The sequence below is a fragment of the Schistocerca americana genome, chromosome 8 (assembly GCF_021461395.2).
Source record: "Schistocerca americana isolate TAMUIC-IGC-003095 chromosome 8, iqSchAmer2.1, whole genome shotgun sequence".
Taxonomy (NCBI): domain Eukaryota; kingdom Metazoa; phylum Arthropoda; class Insecta; order Orthoptera; family Acrididae; genus Schistocerca; species Schistocerca americana.
In genome coordinates this window covers 461869373-461889567 of record NC_060126.1, presented here as the reverse complement: position 1 = coordinate 461889567, position 20195 = coordinate 461869373, and the positions used below count along the sequence as shown (strand labels likewise).

At 43.2% G+C, this 20195-nt stretch overlaps 1 protein-coding gene across 1 annotated transcript in view; it reads left to right on the top strand.

Moving 5' to 3' along the window:
- Positions 1-20195, top strand: part of LOC124545342 (phosphoglycerate kinase) — a 51458-nt gene that overhangs the window by 10263 nt on the left and 21000 nt on the right. Inside the window, exons 4-5 of the mRNA XM_047124241.1 lie at positions 10483-10682; positions 10775-10913. Of these exons, the coding sequence (XP_046980197.1) occupies positions 10483-10682; positions 10775-10913 (339 nt within the window). The remainder of the gene's footprint in view (positions 1-10482; positions 10683-10774; positions 10914-20195) is intronic.

Here is a 20195-nt window from a genome sequence, read left to right as displayed (position 1 = left end):
AGATCCTCCTGCATTTCAGTACAATTTTCCATTGTTGCAACCTCTAGATATACTACAGCATCATCCGCAAAAAGCCTCAGTGAATTTCCGATGTTATCCACAAGGTCATTTATGTATATTGTGAATAGCAACGGTCCTACGACACTCCGCTGCGGCACACCTGAAATCACTCTTACTTCAGAAAGACTTCTCTCCATAGAGAATGACAAGCTGCGTTCTGTTATCTAGGAACTCTTCAATCCAATCACACAATTGGTCTGATAGTCCATATGCTCTTACTTTGTTCCTTAAATGACTGTGGGGAACTGTATCAAATGCCTTGCGGAAGTCAAGAAACACGGTATCTACCTGGGAACCCGTGTCTATGGCCCTCTGAGTCTCTGGGACGAATAGTGCGGGCTGGGTTTCACACGATCGTGTTTCTCGAATTCAATGCTGATACCTACGGAGTAGATTTCTAGTCTCCAGAAAAGTCATTATACTCGAACATAATACGTGTTCCAAAATTCTACAACTGATCGACGTTAGAGATATAGGTCTATAGTTCTGCACATCTGTTCGACGTCCCTTCTTGAAAACGGGGATGACCTGTGCCCTTTTCCAATCCTTTGGAACGCTACGCTCTTCTAGAGACCTACGGTACACCGCTGCAAGAAGGGGGCAAGTTCCTTCGCATACTCTGTGTAAAATCGAACTGGTATCCTATCAGGTCCAGCGGCCTTTCCTCTTTTGAATGATTTTAATTGTTTCTCTATCCCTCTGTCGTCTATTTCGATATCTACCATTTTGTCATCTGTGTGACAATCTAGAGAAGGAACTACAGCGCAGTCTTCCTCTGTGAAACAGCTTTGGAAAAAGACATTTAGTATTTTGGCCTTTAATCTGTCATCCTCTGTTTCAGTAACATTTTGGTCACAGAGTGTCTGGATATTTTGTTTTGATCCACTTACTGCTTTGACATAAGACCAAAATTTCTTAGGATTTTCTGCCAAATCAGAACATAGAACAGTACTTTTTAATTCATTGAACGCCTCTCGCATAGCCGCTCTCCTCACACTACATTTCGCTTCGTGTAATTTTTGTTTGTCTGCAAGGTTTTGGCTATGTTTATGTTTGCTGTGAAGTTCCCTTTGCTTCTGTAGCAGTTTTCTAACTCTGTTGTTGTACCACAGTGGCTCTTCTCCATCTCTTATGATCTTGCTTGGCACATACTCACCTAACGCATGTTGTACGATGGTTTTGAACTTTGTCCACTGATCCTCAACACTATCTGTACTTGAGATAAAACTTTTGTGTTGAGCTGTCAAGTGCTCTGAAATCTGCTTTTTGTCGCTTTTGCTAAACAGAAAAATCGTCCTACCTTTTTTAATATTTCTATTTACGGCTGAAATCATCAATGCTGTAACTGCTTTATGATCGCTGATTCCCTGTTCTACATTAACTGTTTCAAATAATTTGGGTCTGTTTGTCCCCAGGAAGTCTAATGTTATCGCCTCGGTTTTCTGTTTAACTGCTCAAGGTAGTTTTCAGATAATGCACTTAAAAAAATTTCACTGGATTCTTTGTCTCTGCCACCTGTTATAAGTGTTTGAGTCTCCCAGTCTATATCTGGTAAATTAAAATCTCCACCCAGAACTGTAACATGGTCGAGAAATCTACTCGAAATATTTTCCAAATTTTCCTTGAGGTGTTCTGGCACAACAGCTGCTGAGCCAGGGGGACTATAGAGACATCCAATTACTATGTTTGAGCCAGCTTTAACCGTGACCTTCACCCAAATTATTTCACATTTCGGATCTCCGTCTATTTACTTCGATACTCTTTTTATCACTATAAAAATGCCTCTCCCTTCACAGTCCAGCCTGTCTCTGCGGTATACATTCCAATCTGAGTTTAGGATTTCATTACTGTTTACATCTGGTTTCAGCCAACTTTCCATCCCTAGTACTATGTGGGCATTGTGACCGTTTATTAATGAGAGCAGTTCTGGGACCTTTCTATAAATGCTCCTGCAGTTTACTATTACCACATTGATATTGTCATTCCCTGTTGCGTTTTGCCTACTGCTACCTTGTCGCATCTCAGGAGGCATCGTGTCGGGCCTAGGGAGGGAATTCTGTAATCTAAAAAACCCACATGTGCACTCCACACGTACTCTGCTACCCTTGTAGCTGCTTCCTGCATGTGGTGCATACCTGACCTATTGAGGGGGACCATACATTTCTCCATCCGGTAGCAGTGGTTGAGAAATTTGCACCCCAGATCTCCGCAGAATTGTCTGAGCCTCTGGTTTAATCCTTCCACTTGGCTCCAAACCAGAGGACCGTGATTCGTTCTGGGAACGACACTACAAATAATTAGCTCAGATTTCATCCCGCGAGCGAGGCTTTCCGCCTTCACCAATTCCACCAACCGCCTGTATGAACTGAGGGTGATCTCTGAACCCAAACGGCAGGAGTCATTAGTGCTGACATGAGCAAGAATTTGCAGTCGGGTGCACCCAGTGATCTCTATCGCTGCCGGCAGGGCCTCCTCCACATCTTGGATGAGACCTCCGGCAAGCAGACAGAGTGAACACTGGCCTTTTTCCCCAACCTTTCCGCTATTTCCCTAATGGGCTCCATCACCCGCTAACATTGGAGGTCCCAATCACTAATAAACCCCTCCCCCATGTGCCTGCTCGGATATTGCTGAAAGAGTGGCGACATGTCCACTCACAGGCAGAGTGGGCGATGCCACACGACCAGCCTACACATTGACCCTCCGCCTCATGCGGCGTGAACGCCATTGAACCCGCCACTTCCCTTGGGGAGAGGGTGGCCCAACCGCACCCGGTACCCACGAAGATGTCTTGACGGCAGGGACCGTGGGTGAAGCATGTAACACCGGGGGTGTACCATACGACGCACCAGACTCCCCACTGCCGCTACACTCAGAGGCAGCAGCCTGAAGACGGCTGACCGTGGCCATCAGGACGTTCCACTGTTCGCGAACAGTGTCCAGCTCCTCCTGTGTCTGTACACAGCAGTCACACATCGTATCCATCCTAAGAAATCAACAAATTACTGTAGAGAGTTAAGTAATCAACTTTTAACTAGACTGCTAATTCACTAAAGGCAACTGATAGCTGACTAAACTGTGGTTACTAGACATTTCTTGTTGGAAACAATGAAAATAAGCACTAACTGTCTCTGGACTGTATTCAAAACACACGAAATCTATGGAATAATATTACTAGTACTCAAAAATTAAAGCTTCCTAAAAGCAAAAACACACGGAAAAAGAAGTGACAAGTAAGAAAAACACAGTTAATACTTAAATTTACGTAGCTTGCTGCACAGCAGATGTGAAGCAGATGGCAGTTACGACATTTTCCATCGCAATCTCCTCTTTCAGTCTGATGACGAGCTCCACGCCAATATAGAATGGCGGGTCTTCATTTCATACGGTGCATTTACAGGGGACCCGGTGCCTTCATCTATGCCTTTGAAGGTGATTCATTGCCTGAAAAGGTCAAGGTGATGGTTTACCTCTGTAATGTTAAACACTTCGTCCCTCCCCCTGTGCAGTGCTTTAAGTGCTGGAAGTTTGGACACATGTCTTCCCGCTACACTTCCAGCACCACATGTCAAGACAGCGGACATCCACTGCACCTAGGTACTCCATGTGCGCCACCTCCCACTTGAATCAACTGTGGAGAGCACCACTCACCCTGCTTGCCAGACTGCCCAGTACTCCAAAGGAGTGGAAAATCATGGAGTACAAGACCCTGGACCGGTTGACTTATACAGAGGCTAAACGTAAATTTGAAAGATTACACCCCATTCGGTTGATGTCGACGTATGTTGTAGCTATGTCACCATTGCTGTCCCAAGTGCCAGTGGTTCCTCACTCGGTGCCACGAACAGTGAGCCCTCCAGGTCACCGGAATATATCCACCCCCTTGTTGGTAGAAGACAAAGCTTCCTCTGTTGCTCCCAAAGCAACTACTTTGGGAGCAAGGCCCCCCCCCCCCCCCCCTCAAAGCAGGGGAGGAGAAGACACAGTATCCTTTCATGCGGGAGGGGTCCTTTGGAGCCATCTCTCCCAAGGTCTCCACTAATGCCTCAGTGGACAATCGTCAGTCGCTCAAGGAGCCAAAAGCTGCTGGATGAAGAGCTTCACGGTCTTCCTCCATGCCTGAAACTGCTTCAGACAAATCTTCCCAGCAAGCCTCTAAAGAGAAGCGAGCAAGTAAGCAAACAAGCAAACTAAGTAGTAGTCTGCTAAGAAACAGGACCCTCTGGTGGCCCCAACGCCACCACTCTCTATCAATTCTGCATCTGAGGATGCAGTGGAGATCTTAGTGTCCCCTGTGGACCTGGATCTCACTGATGCCTCATCCACCTTAGAAATGGCTACAAATACTCAATCGGTGGCAGCAGGTGACCCTAAGGCATAACATGCCTCCTTGGGTGCTTCTTGCCTTCCCAGCCTCACGATAACGCCATCCTCTAGTGGAATTGCGGCGTTTTTATCCACCACCTGGCTGAGCTACGGCAACTCTTAAGCTTTACACCTGCTTTCTGCATTGCCCTCCAGGAAACCTATTTCACGGCAATGTGGACCCCTGCCCTTCATGGCTCTAAGGGATACTACAGGAACCGTAGTGACTACAATCGAGTGTAAGGTGGAGTTTGCATCTATGTCCTGAACTCAATATGCAGTGACCCTGTGCCCTTTCAAACCTCTCTTGAATCTGGGGGAACACATTGGCTGCACTGATTGATCAACTCTCTAAACCTTTCCTACTTTTGGGAGATTTGAATGCCCATAACTCCTTGTGGGGTGGCACTGTGCTTAATGGCCAAAGCAGAGATGTCGAAAATTTACTGTCACAACTCGACATCTGCCTCTTAAATACAGATGCCCCCAAACATTACAGCATGGCACATGGCACATGTTCGGCCGTTGATCTCTCGGTTTAAAGTCCTGGCCTTCTCCCATGTATCCATTGGAGAGCACTACAAACTCCTGATGCCAAATGCAAACCATCACACTGCCACCTGCACATCCATTCTTCTTATGCAACTTTTTTGCTTCGCATGTGGCATAGGTTCAAAGGCTTCAGAAATTTTTGTGCGCTTCATAAAGATGATTCAAGAGAGCTTCGGCAACAGCTTGCGAACTGTGGTTTTTCAGATTGCAATCTGTGTAAAGGCTACATTGTGATGTCCAGTAGCTGGTCGGAAAAGAATCACACTTAAGCATGTTTGTCTGCTACCATATTATTGTGAACAATAAACAACACATGCCTATTTGTACAAGTGAAAACATTCGAACAAAAGCAAAATGATTCCGTTTTTGCTCAGGCATGTGACTTCATTGTTTTCAGTGAGAGAAATAGGCTACACAGGTGAATGTGAGAGGGAAGCATTTACAGGCAAGTACATATAGATATTGCCCTGCAACATGAAATAATCTCCACCCTCACTGGAAAACACTGACAACCCATGGGCAATATGTTGGCAACTGCTTTGAACATCAGCAATATTGTCCAGCAATCCTGCAGAAGTGCTGTCTATTGGAGCCACATTGCAGCATTGTTGACAGGATCACTATTACTGCGAAATACTGCCATAAAATATAGTTCATCTAAATGCACCTTTGATTTAATAGCCAGGGTGCAACAGACCTTAATGTTGGATATCAAATGTGCCCACTATGATACTGCTCAATAGTCATCCTATTGTAAAATCTGCTCAGTACCATGTACTGCTGACCCATCAGTGATTAAGTACAATCAGTGAAATGAAGAGTGACATCTGAGGGAGTAGGCAAGTTATTTATCAACTAATTGACAAATACTGTTGGCACTATGTAAATGAAAGGCCACAGAGAAATTTGTATAATGAAAGTGCTTAATTATGTCGTTGAAAAGATTCTGGAGCATAGTAGCAGATGCTTCATTGTGATGTCATTTAGATGAGTTGGTTGTCAGTAATGCATCTGAATTTTGGAGAGGAGAGATTGAACCAAAAGCACTTGCTTGGCTTTTGGCATCCACCTATTCCCAGTGTAAAAGTTTTTTTACAAACTAGGTTCTTGCTTTTCCTGCCATGGTGCTCTTCCGTTTCATGCTTCAGTTTTCAGACTTTGTCACCGGTTTGATACAGTATATATTTTTATCTTTTTAGTTTTGGCTTGGTTTCAAATCTTTCCTTTCTATGGCATTGAGTTAATGTTTGCAGTCTAATTTTTTTCCAGTACCTGCCATGATGTTTGATCTACAAATTTTCAGTTCGTGCATTGAAATTAGTGTTTCTGCTGTTACATATTATTAATAGTTCTGAGCCATCACAAAAACACTTTAGCTATGCTGGATGGGGTACAGAATGATTCCACAGCCACTTGGCCTATGGCGTATTCTTTTCTTTGGCAGTTATTTCTTATTTGTCTTTCCTTCTACTGGAATAACTGTCCTGAAAATTCCAAAACATCATGTTTATTATGTTTTCTGTTCGTTTCTGTCTGCCTTTTCTCTCTTTTGAGAGTTGTAAACTGCTCTTAATATTATGAGACTGCAGGCTTTCTCAGTGAATCTTGGTGCTAAAATATCGATTTGACAGCCGAGTCAATATGTCACTCTCCGGCAACATTTCAGCAAGTTTCTTACTTCTCATCTTCAGGCAAGGTATTGGGTTCATGTCTCATCTGCATCTTCATAGTCGCTGGACCACGGGCTTCTCTGCATCCTCAGTGCTGATTGGGCAATCAAATGGATGCGGAATCGGCACTGCAGCATATGGTTGGGGTGGGGAGACTGCGGGTGGTGGGTCCCAGTGGCTAGTCTTGGTTTGGCCTGTTTATTCCATCAGTTGCCACTGTCCTGCCTCCATCAGTGCACACTCCTCGTATTCTTGCTAATGTTGTGTCCCATGCGGTACCGAGTTGGAAGCCACTATCCCGGTTGACCAGGTTATCGTTGACTCATATCTCCACCACCTCTTTATAGTCCCAGAAACCTTTCTCTCTACATAGCATCTTTGTTTTTTGAAATTGAAATGTGCCTTCTTCTCGGAGGCTGTGCTCCGCTATCGCAGATTTTTCCTTTTGTCTGAGGATAGCGCTTCTCACATGTTCGGAGATGCGTTGTGTGATGCAACATTGTATCTGTCCGATATATTGTTTTCCACATTCACAGGAGATGGTGTAAACATCCAGTGTTCTTAGACCCAAGTTGTCCTAGACCCAAGTTGTCCTTCATTGAGTCCAGCATATTCCTGACTTTTTATCTTGTTCTTTTCCAGTATCCTGGTAATCTTTGCCGTGGGCGGCCCTGCACACTGGAGGAACTCCAGGCCCTTGTCATCTTCTTCCTGGAGGTCCTCCTCCTTGCCCGTATTGAGCCCTTGTGCCAGTGGGGATCCCATAGTGACTCTATCCACCTATTGGTAAAACTTGCCCTCAGATTGGAAATACTTGGTTGTGAGCATGTGGCTGAATAATTCCACTCTGTCTTCATCAAAATGATTCTCAAGCAGTTTCAAGGAGTCCTCTAACAGCACCCTCGTGAAGAAGGATGTGACGTGAAAGGTGACCGTAATATCATTTTTGTAAAAACACGACTCCTTGAGTGTCTTAACTAGCCCCGTGGAGTTCTGGATGTGGTGGGGACATTTACCCACGAGAGGCTTGAATAGTCGTGCCAGGTGTTTGGCTATACCATAGGTGTAGTGGTACCTTCCTCTCGTGTATCTTGGGAAGCCCATATAACTGTTTTGGAATCGGAACTCTGGGGTGAAGCCTTTTTACCAGGCCCTGATCCAGACCTGAGATCTTGAGAAGACCGATGGTCTTTCCAATCACAGCTGTTGTAGGGTCCTTCTTCACTTGTTTGTAGGCCTGGTCCTGCAACAGGGAATTAATCTTGTCCCTGTAGTCAGCCAATCTTAGCAGCAGTGTTGTGTTCCCTTTGTGTGCTGGTAGAATACCAATATCCTTATCTCCTGTGAGGTTTTGTTTCACCCTGCATTCTGCTGCCGAGATGTTGGTTTTGGGCATTCTTGGCGGCGGAAAGTAGGATGGTACGCCGCCTCAGAGATGATGAGGATACTGGGATTCTACCAGCAGAGAAAGATAAAGTGATGCTGCTCCTAAGAGCGGCTGACAACTGGGAAAAGATGAAGTCGCTGTTGCAGGGCCAGGCCTACAGACAAGTGGAGAAGGACCCTACAACAGCTGTGACTAGAAAGACCATCGGTCTTCTCAACAACTCAGGTCTGAACCAGGACCTGGTAAAAAGGCTTGACCCCAGAGCTTCCCAGATACACAAGAGGGAGGTACCACTACCCCTGATAGTACACACTATAAATTCTCTTACCTATGGTACAGCCAAACAATTGACACAACTACTCAAGCCCTCCAGCCCTCCAGAATTCCACGGAGTTTGTTAAGGCACTCAAGGAGTGGCTTCTTGACAAAAATGCAGTTTTGACGTCACATCTCTCTCCACAGGGGTACCGCTAGAGGACTTGTTGAAACTACTTGAGAATTATTTTGATGAAGACACAGTGGAATTATTTCGCCACGTGCTCACAACCACATATTTCCAATGTGGGGGCAAGTTTTACCAACATGTGGATGGAGTTGCTGTGGAATCCCCTCTGGCACCATGTATCGCCAATCTGTATATGGAATACTTCGAGGATATCGCCTTGGAAACAGCACATCTTAAACCCGAGATCTTTTATTGGTACATGGATGATACTTTCAAAGTTTGGCTGCTTGGCTAGGACACCTAAAAGAGCTTCTCAACCATCTGAATAGCATACATTAGAGCGTTAAGTTCGCAATGGAATTAGAAGAAAATTTGTGCTTACCTTTCCTCGATGTCCTAATAAAGAAGAAAACGGACGGCACTCAGGGACACTTAATCTACACACATGGACTTGTACCTCAACACCAACTGCTATCACCCAGCACAGTGGAAATCTGTGCTCAATACACTTGTCCACAGAGCTCATGACATATGTTACAAGGACAGTCTACCTACTGAGATGCAGTACCTGAAGCAACCTTCCAGAGGAATGGCTACACTGAAACTCAGATTAGATGCACTCTCAAGATGTGCAAGAAGGACCTTCAGGAAGAAAAGGACTACAAGGGCCTGGCATTCCTCCAGCATGCAGGGCCACAATGCCACAGATTACCAGGATACTGAAGAACAAGATCAAAACCATCTTCCATCCTCCAGCAAAAACCAGGAATATGCTGGGCTCAATGAAGGGCAGCGTGAATCTAAGAACAGTGTGTGTCTACTGCATCTCCTGTAAATGTGGAAAACAATATATTGGACACATGCAGCATTGCATTATACAACGCATTTCTGCATATGTGAGCAGCATTATCCTCAGACAAAAAGAAAAATCCATGGTAGTGAAGCACAACCACACTGAATAACATAAGTTACAATTTAAACAAAGATGCTGTGTAGAGTGAAAGATTTCTGGGACTCTGTTATTAAAGAGGCAGTGGAGATGTGTGTTAATAACCTGGTCAACTGGGATAGTGGCTTCCAACTCAGCACCAAGTGAGACACAACATTACCAACAATACGACAAGAGCCTGCTGATGGAGGCAGGATGGTGGTGGCTGATGGAACAAACAGGCTGCCCCAAGACGAGATGCCAGGACCCAGCGATCGTAGCTCCCACGTGCCACTGCACAGATTCCACTCGCTCCTGATTGACCTGACTGGTGCCAAGGACGCAGAGAAGCCCATTGTCTGGCAGCTGTAAAAACCCGGATGAGACGTGAACCCCACGAACCCCACACTTCACCTGAAGGTAAGTAAGAAACATGCTGAAACATTGCTGGAGAATGACCCATTGACTCAGCTGTCAACCCGAAATTATTTTGTCATTGCTCTTAATGTATTTTACATGGAAGTCTATTTAGTGAATGTAGACACACATTTGAAATGAATATTTTCATCTTGAAAAACAGAGCTGAGCTGACCACTGTTTCACTGAATAAGATATTGATCACAATGTAATAAGAATGTTGTCTGATTCTATGTTGTTTTGTCCGGTCTCACATTTCATTACCTGGTGACATAAACATGATGTAATGTCCATTATGCACTAATTTAACTTAGAAAATACCTGCAGAAAATGGCATTTGCTGTGACATAAACTGAGCAGCTAAGACCTCTGTAACTCCACTCTATGCAGTACAGCATATGATTGTAGTTTACCTGCCCTTTGTAATTGAAAATAGTGTGTCATTGGTGCCATTGCATTCTGTTACAACATTTAGAAATGCTACTAATTGCAGCGTATTTTGTGAAACAATATCTTGAGATAAGAAAACTATGCTACTGCGTTTTAGTGACAGTGCCCTGACTGGAGGTTTATTTTATTATTGTGTTAGTAGGTTAAGACTTGTTTCATGAATAAATCTTTTGATTGGAGTTATAATGATGTAACTGTTTGTTTGCAGATCAAAGCCTCCCCAGAAGATGTTGCAAAGTTCAGAGAATCTTTGAGGAAACTGGGTGATGTTTATGTAAATGATGCATTTGGAACAGCACACAGAGCGCACAGCTCTATGATGGGAGAGGGGTTCGACCAGAGAGCATCTGGCTTTCTGTTGAAGAAAGAGCTGGCGTACTTTGCTAAAGCCCTCGATAACCCAGAACGGTAACTGAAATCTGTGATTCACAAATGGTTTTTAAATATTTACTCATAGTTGAAATTGACGAGTGTGCTTCTACATAGTTTTTCAATTTCAGCCCCTTCTTAGCAATTCTGGGAGGTGCAAAGGTAGCAGACAAAATCCAACTAATAGAAAATTTGCTTGATAAAGTAAATGAGATGATAATTGGAGGAGGTATGGCTTACACATTCCTGAAAGTCTTGAAGGGAATGCAGGTAATAATGTTGATCATCTTGATTGTCACAGTATGGCCAAAATGTAAAATACTACTCTTACTTTGTGTTTGTGCAGTTTTCTATCTTAGTTACAACAGAATCTTTGCTCAGAGCACTTTGGCTCATTATATTGTAGTGTCTGTTCTTTGTAATACAATATAGTAAACGATCTGCAATAGTGTGGTAGACTAAAATGTCCTAAAATATTATGAGCAGAAAAACTACTTCAACCTGAAGTTTCTAGAAGAAAGTAAATTCCTAATTTTGCCATCAGCAACTCAGTATTCAAAGTCAGTGATGTACCCAAGACAGTAATGAATATATAGCATATTAAGTAAATGAAATCAAATGAGCAAAGTGAGAGTGCAATAGAAAAATTACTTATGTTTTTCTGTCACGTGACAGATATGTTGTTCAAATTCCATTCTAATTTATTTCTGGATTCTCTTATACAGTGTTGAGATGGATCCTCTGATCGTTAGTATTCCAAAAAGTAACTTTGAGGCACATTTTTTGCTGGAGTCAAACCTTTATGTATGAAAATTAAACTTCATCTACACAGTTCAGTGAATATTATCCAAATTACGTTTGGTCTAAAAGAGCTGTGTTACCATGAGTTCTAAAATGCTGATTATTACAGTACACACAATGTCACACTTTGTTTCATTAGTTTGTCCATGTTTTGATGATGCCGATTCTGCAACTGTTGTTCCATTAATGAAAAGCCAGTCCAGTTATTTAAATAGTACTTTATTAAGTACACGACCAGTTTTGACCTTCATAGGCTATTTCGATGAACCCTCTGCCAGTCACTTAAATGTGATTTGCAGCGTATCCATGTAGATGTAGATATACTCTGTGTTTGGTGTGTGGCGATTTTACAATGGATCCGTGAACAGAATAGCGCTTGTGTATCAAATTCTGTGTGCATCTTGGGAAAAGTGCTACTGAGACCCTTGCAATGATTCAGCAAGTGTTTGGGGGACAGAGCATGAACCGTACACGTCTGAGTGACATGGTTGGTTCAGGGCCAGCCGTATAGATGTCGAAGATGATGCTCACACTGGAAGGCCCGTTGGCCGCACAACGCCAGACATTGTTGCCAAACTTTAAAAATTGGTTCGTACGGATCAACATCGAACAATTCAAGGCCTTGCGGATGAAGTGAGTATTGGTTATGGGACATGTCAATGAATGTTCACTGATGAATTGGGCATGCATCGTCTTGCCGCAAAACTTGTGCCAAGGATCTTGACTGCTGATCAGAAGACACAGCGGGTTGAAGTGTGCACGGTCCTTCGTCAGACCGCATATGATAAGAGCTGGATTTACGGTTACGACCCAGAGACAAAGCAACAGTCATCCCAGTGGAAGAGCCCGGGCCCTCAAAGACCCAAAAAAGTGAGACAGGTGAAGAGCAAAGTGAAGAGCATGATCGTTGTCTTTGATACCAAGGGAATTGTGCACAAAGAATTCGTCCCACCCAACCAAACAGTGAATTCTGTGTACTACTGTGATGTTTTGTGATGGCTCCGTGAAAACGTGCGGCGATGACAGCCCGAACTTTGGCGACAAGGGAACTGGCTGCTCCATCACAACATGCCCTGTCACACATCCTTGCTCACCAGGACCTTTTTGGCAAAAAACGTGGTGGTTGTACCCCACCCACCCTACTCGCCAAATTTGGCACCTGGCGACTTTGCGCTATTCTTAAAACTGAAACTCAATTTGAAAGGCCATTGGTTCAACACTCTAGAGAGGATTCAAGAAGCATCACCGGTGGTATAAACACTCTCAAAGAACAGGACCACCAGAAAACTTTTGACCAGTGGCAGAAGTGCTGGGACCGGTGTGTACGTGTTGATGGGAAATACTTAGAGGTTGATGGTGACCATTAGTCCAAAGGTAAGGTTTTCAACAGATTGCAGCACCAGTCCAAAAATTTTGGATAGCACCTCATATTACTTTTTGTTCAAATAGAATTTTCTATTCTCCACATAGAGTCCTGTGTGGTTAGTGTGCTAATCTCTCTTCTTTTTCTCCGTTCAGTATGTTTCACCAAAAAAGAAAAACAGAGGAAGACTGTTACCAAATATTTCTTGATGAAATTCTTTCTAGTGACAACAGTGTTGACTTACTTGACTTAGTTCTTTCTACTCTGATGATGCACATTTTAGAGCTCTCCATCTGACTCTGTTTGTTGCCATCTTCTTGATGTTACTCCAGGAGTGGCCAACGGCTGCCACCCCAGCTTCAACAGTCCTACGCCAGATCGACCATGGTCTGCCTCTCCTCCTTGCTCCTTGTGGGTTCCATTCTAAAGCCTACTTTGGAATACGTTGCTGGCCTCTTCTCAGGGTGTGTCCAGTCCATCTCCATTTCCTTTCTTTTATGGGTATCTCGGCTTTCCATAGTTGGGTGTGTTGCCATAATTCCTGGTTTGAGATAATATTTGGCCAGTGTACTTCCAGTATAGTCCTCAAACATTTGTTTATGAAGGTTTGCACTCCTGTTTTAATTTGTGCTGTCACCTTCCACGTCTCACACCAGTGAAAGAGAACAGATTTTACATGTGAGTCAAAGATTTTAAGCTTTACTTTCAACAGTATTTCACAAGGTGTCCAAACTGGTCGCAGCTTTTACCTTTTTGATCCTATTTACGTCGTCTTGTCGCACCTCCATTTCTGGAAACAATATTTCCCAGCTAACAAAAGCTCTCCACTTGCTCAATCTCCTTTTCTTTCACAGCTAGTGCATTCTTGTTCTTACTGTTCGTCCTAAGCTCTTTAGCCTTAGCCGTGTTTATTTTTAATCCAACTCTCTGAGCTTCTGTTTCCAGTTCCTTAAACTTCTCACTCATATCCTTGAAAGTGAAAGTGAAAGTTTGGGACAGAAGGCAGATGTCGTCCGCAAAGTCCAGGTCCTCCAGGCGATCATATAGAGTCCACTGTATACTTACCCTTTTCTCTCCGGTTACCTTCTTCATGACACCATCTAATGTCAGAAAAAACAGCAGTGGTGAAAGCAAAAACCCTGCCCTACTCCAGAATTTAAACTGACTGGTGCTGAGAGATTTCCATCATGTTTCACCTGGCAAGTATATTCTCTGTACATCATCACTATCGTGAAGATGATCTTTGGAGGTACTCCATAACTGTGCATTGTTTTCCAGATGACTTCATGCTGTACCCTGTCAAAGGCTTTTTCAAAGTCAACAAAAGCCAGATACAAAGGAGACCAGTATTCCATGGAGTGCTCAATAATGATCCTCAAGGTGTTGATTTGGTCTGTGCATGATCTGCTTTCTCTGAAACCAGCCTGTTATTTCCTGAGCTTACTATCCATGGGCGCTCTGAGACAGTTGAAAACAAAATCCTTGAAAATACTTTACTGGGTATTGCCAAGAGTGAGGCCACACCAGTTGTTGCACTTCATCAGATCTCTTTCTTGGGCAGCTTGATCAGGATTCCCTTCCTCCAATCTTTTGGGATGGTTTCTGTATTCTAGAATTTCTTGGAAGAGGGGCAGTAACATATCTGCTGTTACTTCATAGTCTGCCTTCAGGATTTCTGCCACAACACTGTCTACACCAGGTTCTTTGTTATTCTTGCAGCTTTAAAGAGCCTTGATAATTTTGCTCTTGCTGAGAGGATGAGTATTGATTTGCAGTGCAGGTGTTTCCTGTTGGTCTAGTTCCTCCTGCTCTTGTTCTTCTTGATGGGTCAGGGTCATATTGAATACTTCACTGAAACATTTCTTCCATTGCTTTAGCTCCTCCTCACCGTTGTTCAAAAGTTCATCCTCTTTAGACTTCACTGGCTTACTTTTGTTAAAGCTTTTCTGGGACAGCTGTTTGGTGATGATATTTAGCTCTTAAGAAATGCCCGTTTCTGCTGCCTCTGGAGCTTTCTGCAAGCTGTTCTACCCAATTTCTTCTATCAGTTCTTGTGCTTATCCTCACTTGCTGATGAACTTCATTGTACCTTGCCCTCAGGTGTTGTTTTTCTTAATTGTCCCTACACTGGGATGATCAAATATCCATGGCTTCCTTCTGGTGTTCTGGAATCCTAATACCTTCTCACTGGAATTTAGGAAGGTTTTTGTGATTTTATTCCACTTCCTCTCCACTTGTGTACTAGCCTCTTGCTCACTTTGATCCTCCACCTCCAACTGACTATATCGTTTTTTTCAACTTGAGCACAAACTCTCTTTCTAATGTTAATGTTTTGAAGTTTTCTAATATTGAGTCTTTTCTGCCTGCAATTTGCATCTTGATGACCAATAGCAGCAATCTTTAACCACTTCAGTTATTACAAGATGGTCACTTCTGCAGTCAGCACCTCTTCTGTTTCGGACATCAAGAATGCCTCCACATCTGGCTGATTGCAAAATGATCGATCTGATTTTGTGTCGTGCCATCTTGTGAGAGCCATGTTGTTTTATGGCAGCATTTGTGTGGGAACACGGATCCTCCAATAACCAGCCTGTTGTTTAGGCACATATCAATAAAACACCCTGTTGTCATTTTGGACTCCAGCACCGTGTTTTCCCATAACTTTCTCTAACCCTTCATTTTCACAATCAGTGTTGGCATTGAGGTCTCCCATCTCAATTTTTACGTCTCTTTTTGATCCTGGCTAGAACCTCTCCCAATTGTCCATAGAAGTTGTCCTTTTCTTTGGTGTCTGCATGTTCTGTGGGTGCATAACACTGCACAAGATATATATGTCTTACTCAGGTCTTGAATTGTACTGTAATAATATGATCTGAGATTAGCTTTCACTCTAATAATCTTCTCCCTGCTTCTCTTCTCAGTAGTATACCCACTTCATTTTCATGGTCTTCTCTTACCTCTTTCCCTGAATACAGAGGTGTCTTCCCATCTCTCAACCCGAATTCCCCAAAACCATTCCATCACATTTCGCTCAGTCCAAGTATCACCAATTCGTATCGTTCCATCTCCCTAGATACTTGTTCAAGATTCCCTTACTCAAACATCATTCATACATTCCAAAACCCCATTCTTGTTCTTGTTTTCAAACCAAAGGTCATCAACAAGGTGTCCATCTGGTTTGCTCTCTTAAATGTTTCAGTAATGTTATAAAATTTTTACAAGGCAGGGTTGTTAGCCCCACGCCCAACTCACAACCTGGAGGACCAGGATTTGTATTAGATTTACTTCCCTAGGGAAGCTGGCTTCACTACACTTCAAGAGCCCTCCCTGCCCTATGTTGCGAGAAACACTTCGTCTGGCTCCTCAGTAGAGACCAATCCAGCTTGGGTGACCCTGCCAGTAGCTATGCTAATGCTAGCACGGCTCTCAACTTTACGGAAGCACACAAGCCCTCCCGCCCGGCACTGAAGGTGCCTACTACAAGACAGTGTCCCCTGGGAGGGGACAACAGTGTTGACAGTGATGAAAATGATAATGACCCAACATTCACTTTTGTTGAGAGATGTAAAAACAGTTGGCTCCAGTAGTAATTTCAGTGGCTGCTGCTTCATCCTTCCATTCATAGAAGAAAGTATTTGCCATGAAAGCAGTAAACATGAGCTTATTCAGTTGTCTAAAAAGTTTGCAGTTCAAGAAAAAACCTGGTCCAAACTGTGTGGATATGAAACTTCCTGGCAGATTAAAACTGTGTGCCCGACCGAGACTCGAACTCGGGACCTTTGCGTTTCGCGGGCAAGTGCTCTACCATCTGAGCTACCGAAGCACGACTCACGCCTGGTCCTCACACCTTTACTTCTGCCAGTATCTCGTCTCCTACATTCCAAACTTTACAGAAGCTCTCCTGCGAAACTTGCAGAACTAGCACTCCTGAAAGAAAGTTCTGCAAGTTTCGCAGGAGAGCTTCTGTAAAGTTTGGAAGGTAGGAGACGAGATACTGGCAGAAGTAAAGCTGTGAGGCACCGGGCCTGAGTCGTGCTTCGGTAGCTCAGATGGTAGAGCACTTGCCCGCAAAAGGCAAAGGTCCCGAGTTCGAGTCTCGGTCGGGCACACAGTTTTAATCTGCCAGGAAGTTTCATATCAGTGCACACTCCGCTGCAAAGTGAAAATCTCATTCTGTGTGGATATGTTCAGTGTGCAAAGTACCTTCCTGCCTGAGAGCAGCTGAGAACTGCTTCAAGAGACACCACACGAATTAAAAGAAAGTTATACCAAAGTTGAACCACCAACTATTGAACTTGTATACTGTAATGGGGTGATGGTTAGCTGCAATGACTACATATAATGCTAATATTTTATTGTTGTTGAGGTTGATTTTTACAAACCTACTGTGGAAAACATACCACAATAATAAAACTAAAACTTTACAAATGGATCCAGTAAATCATTGTTCATGCCCCTTTAGGATAAATTTTTGTAGTGTTTACCTGCCTCTCAAAAAGTTAAGTGATAGTGTTTATAAAAAATATTTCATCATACACTGTAAATTATCTGTTCCTTAATCTAACAGTTATGCCTTCATTTATATTTCGAGCTATAATTTGTTCTTTACATACATGGGATGGGTGATTTGGGTTTGTATATTACAGTTACATAGTAAAACAAAAATAAAAAATTGTCAAGAAAACGTAATTTGATCAGTGAAACTATCAAGAATGAATTAAAGAGCAGTACACCTTCACTGTAAATTTTGAAGGTACTAGTTTTGATGTTACACTGCATTGTTGTCATGCCACTCGCAAAAGTAGAGCGAATGAAATCCAATTGTGTGTGGTCATTGAAGGAGCCATAATAAGATATTCGGTGTCTACAGATCTCTAATATAAACGACGTGATTACTTTGTGCACTTACTGACACTTCACTGGCCCCTGCAATATTAATTCATTTTACATGCTGCAAATATGTCTTCCTCTTCTTCACTCTGCTCCACCACCAATCTCTGTGAAACTCATGCCCAATGAAAAAGCGGTTGTTGGCACCCACTGGGTTCCCAGCTAGTACTGGCATTGCTCCCCCTTCCACATGCCAGCTTCTGTCCTTAGTCTTCATCTCCTCCTTTATGGTTGCTTCTGACACCTGCATGTACCTACTACATCTATTACATCCATACTCGGCAAGCCACCTGACGGTGTGTGGCGGAGGGTACCTTGAGTACCTCTATCGGTTCTCCCTTCTATTCCAGTCTCGTATTGTTCGTGGAAAGGAGAATTGTCGGCATGCTTCTGTGTGGGCTCTAATATCTCTGATTTTATCCTCATGGTCTCTTCGCGAGATATATGTAGGAGGGAGCAATATACTGCTTGACTCTTCGGTGAAGGTATGTTCTCGAAACTTCAACAAAAGCCCGTACCGAGCTACTGAGCATCTCTCCTGCAGAGTCTTCCACTGGAGTTTATCTATCATCTCCGTAACGCTTTCGCAATTACTAAATGATCCTGTAACGAAGCGCGCTGTTCTCCGTTGGATCTTCTCTATCTCTTCTATCAACCCTATCTGGTACGGATCCCACACTGCTTAGCAGTATTCAAGCAGTGGGCGAACAAGCGTACTGTATCCTACTTCCTTTGTTTTCGGATTGCATTTCCTTAGGATTCTTCCAATGAATCTGTCTAGCATCTGCTTTACCAACGATTAACTTTATATGATCATTCCATTTTAAATCACTCCTAATGCGTACTCCCAGATAATTTATGGAATTAACTGCTTCCAGTTGCTGACCTGCTATTTTGTAGCTAAATGATAAGGGATCTATCTTTCTATGTATTCACAGCACATTACATTTGTCTACATTGAGATTCAATTGCCATTCCCTGCACCATGCGTCAATTCGCTGCAGATCCTCCTGCATTTCAGTACAATTTTCCATTGTTAAAACCTCTCGATATACCACAGCATCATCCGCAAAAAGCCTCAGTGAACTTCCGATGTTATCCACAAGGTCATTTATGTATATTGTGAATAGCAACGGTCCTACAACACTCCCCTGCGGCACACCTGAAATCACTCTTACTTCGGAGAACTTCTCTCCATTGAGAATGACATGCTGCGTTCTGTTATCTAGGAACTCTTCAATCCAATCACACAATTGGTCTGATAGTCCATATGCTGTTACTTTGTTCATTAAACGACTGTGGGGAAGTGTATCGAACGCCTTGCGGAAGTCAAGAAACACTGCATCTACCTGGGAACCCGTGTCTATGACCCTCTGAGACTCGCGGACGAATAGCGCGAGTTGGGTTTCACACGATCGTCTTTTTCGAAACCCATGCTGATTCCTACAGAGTAGATTTCTAGTGTCCAGAAAAGTCATTATACTCGAACATAATACGTGTTCCAAAATTCTACAACTGATAGACGTTAGAGATATAGTTCTGCACATATGTTCGACGTCCCTTCTTGAAAACGGGGATGACCTGTGCCCTTTTCCAATCCTTTGGAACGCTACGCTCTTCTAGAGACCTACGGTACACCGCTGCAAGAAGGGGGCAAGTTCCTTCGCATACTCTGTGTAAAATCGAACTGGTATCCCATCAGGTCCAGCGGCCTTTCCTCTTTTGAGCGATTTTAATTGTTTCTCTATCCCTCTGTCGTCTATTTTGATATCTACCATTTTGTCGTCTGTGTGACAATCTAGAGAAGGAACTAAAGTGCAGTCTTCCTCTGTGAAACAGCTTTGGAAAAAGACATTTAGTATTTTGGCCTTTGGTCTGTCATCCTCTGTTTCAGTACCAATTTGGTCACAGAGTGTCTGGACATTTTTTTTTGATCCACCTACCGCTTTGACATAAGACCAAAATTTTGTAGGATTTTCTGCCAAGTCAGTACATAGAACTTTACTTTAGAATTCATTGAACGCCTCTCGCATAGCCCTGCTCACACTACATTTCGCTTCGCGTAATTTTTGTTTTTCTGCAAGGCTTTGGCTATGTTTATGTTTGCTGTGAAGTTCCCTTTGCTTCTGCAGCAGTTTTCTAACTCTGTTGTTGTACCACGGTACAACAACCATCACGGCCACGGTACAACACGGCTCTTATCCATCTCTTACGATCTTGCTTGGCACATACTCATCTAACGCATATTGTACGATGCTTTTGAACTTTGTCCACTGATCCTCAACACTATCTGTACTTGAGACAAAACTTTTGTGTTGAGCCATCAGGTACTCTGAAATCTGCTTTTTGTCACTTTTGCTAAATAGAAAAATCTTCCTACCTTTCTTGGTATCTGTATTTACAGCTGAAATCATCAATGCAGTAACCGCTTTATGATCGCTGATTCCCTGTTCTGCATTAACTGTTTCAAATAGTTCGGGTCTGTTTGTCACCAGGAG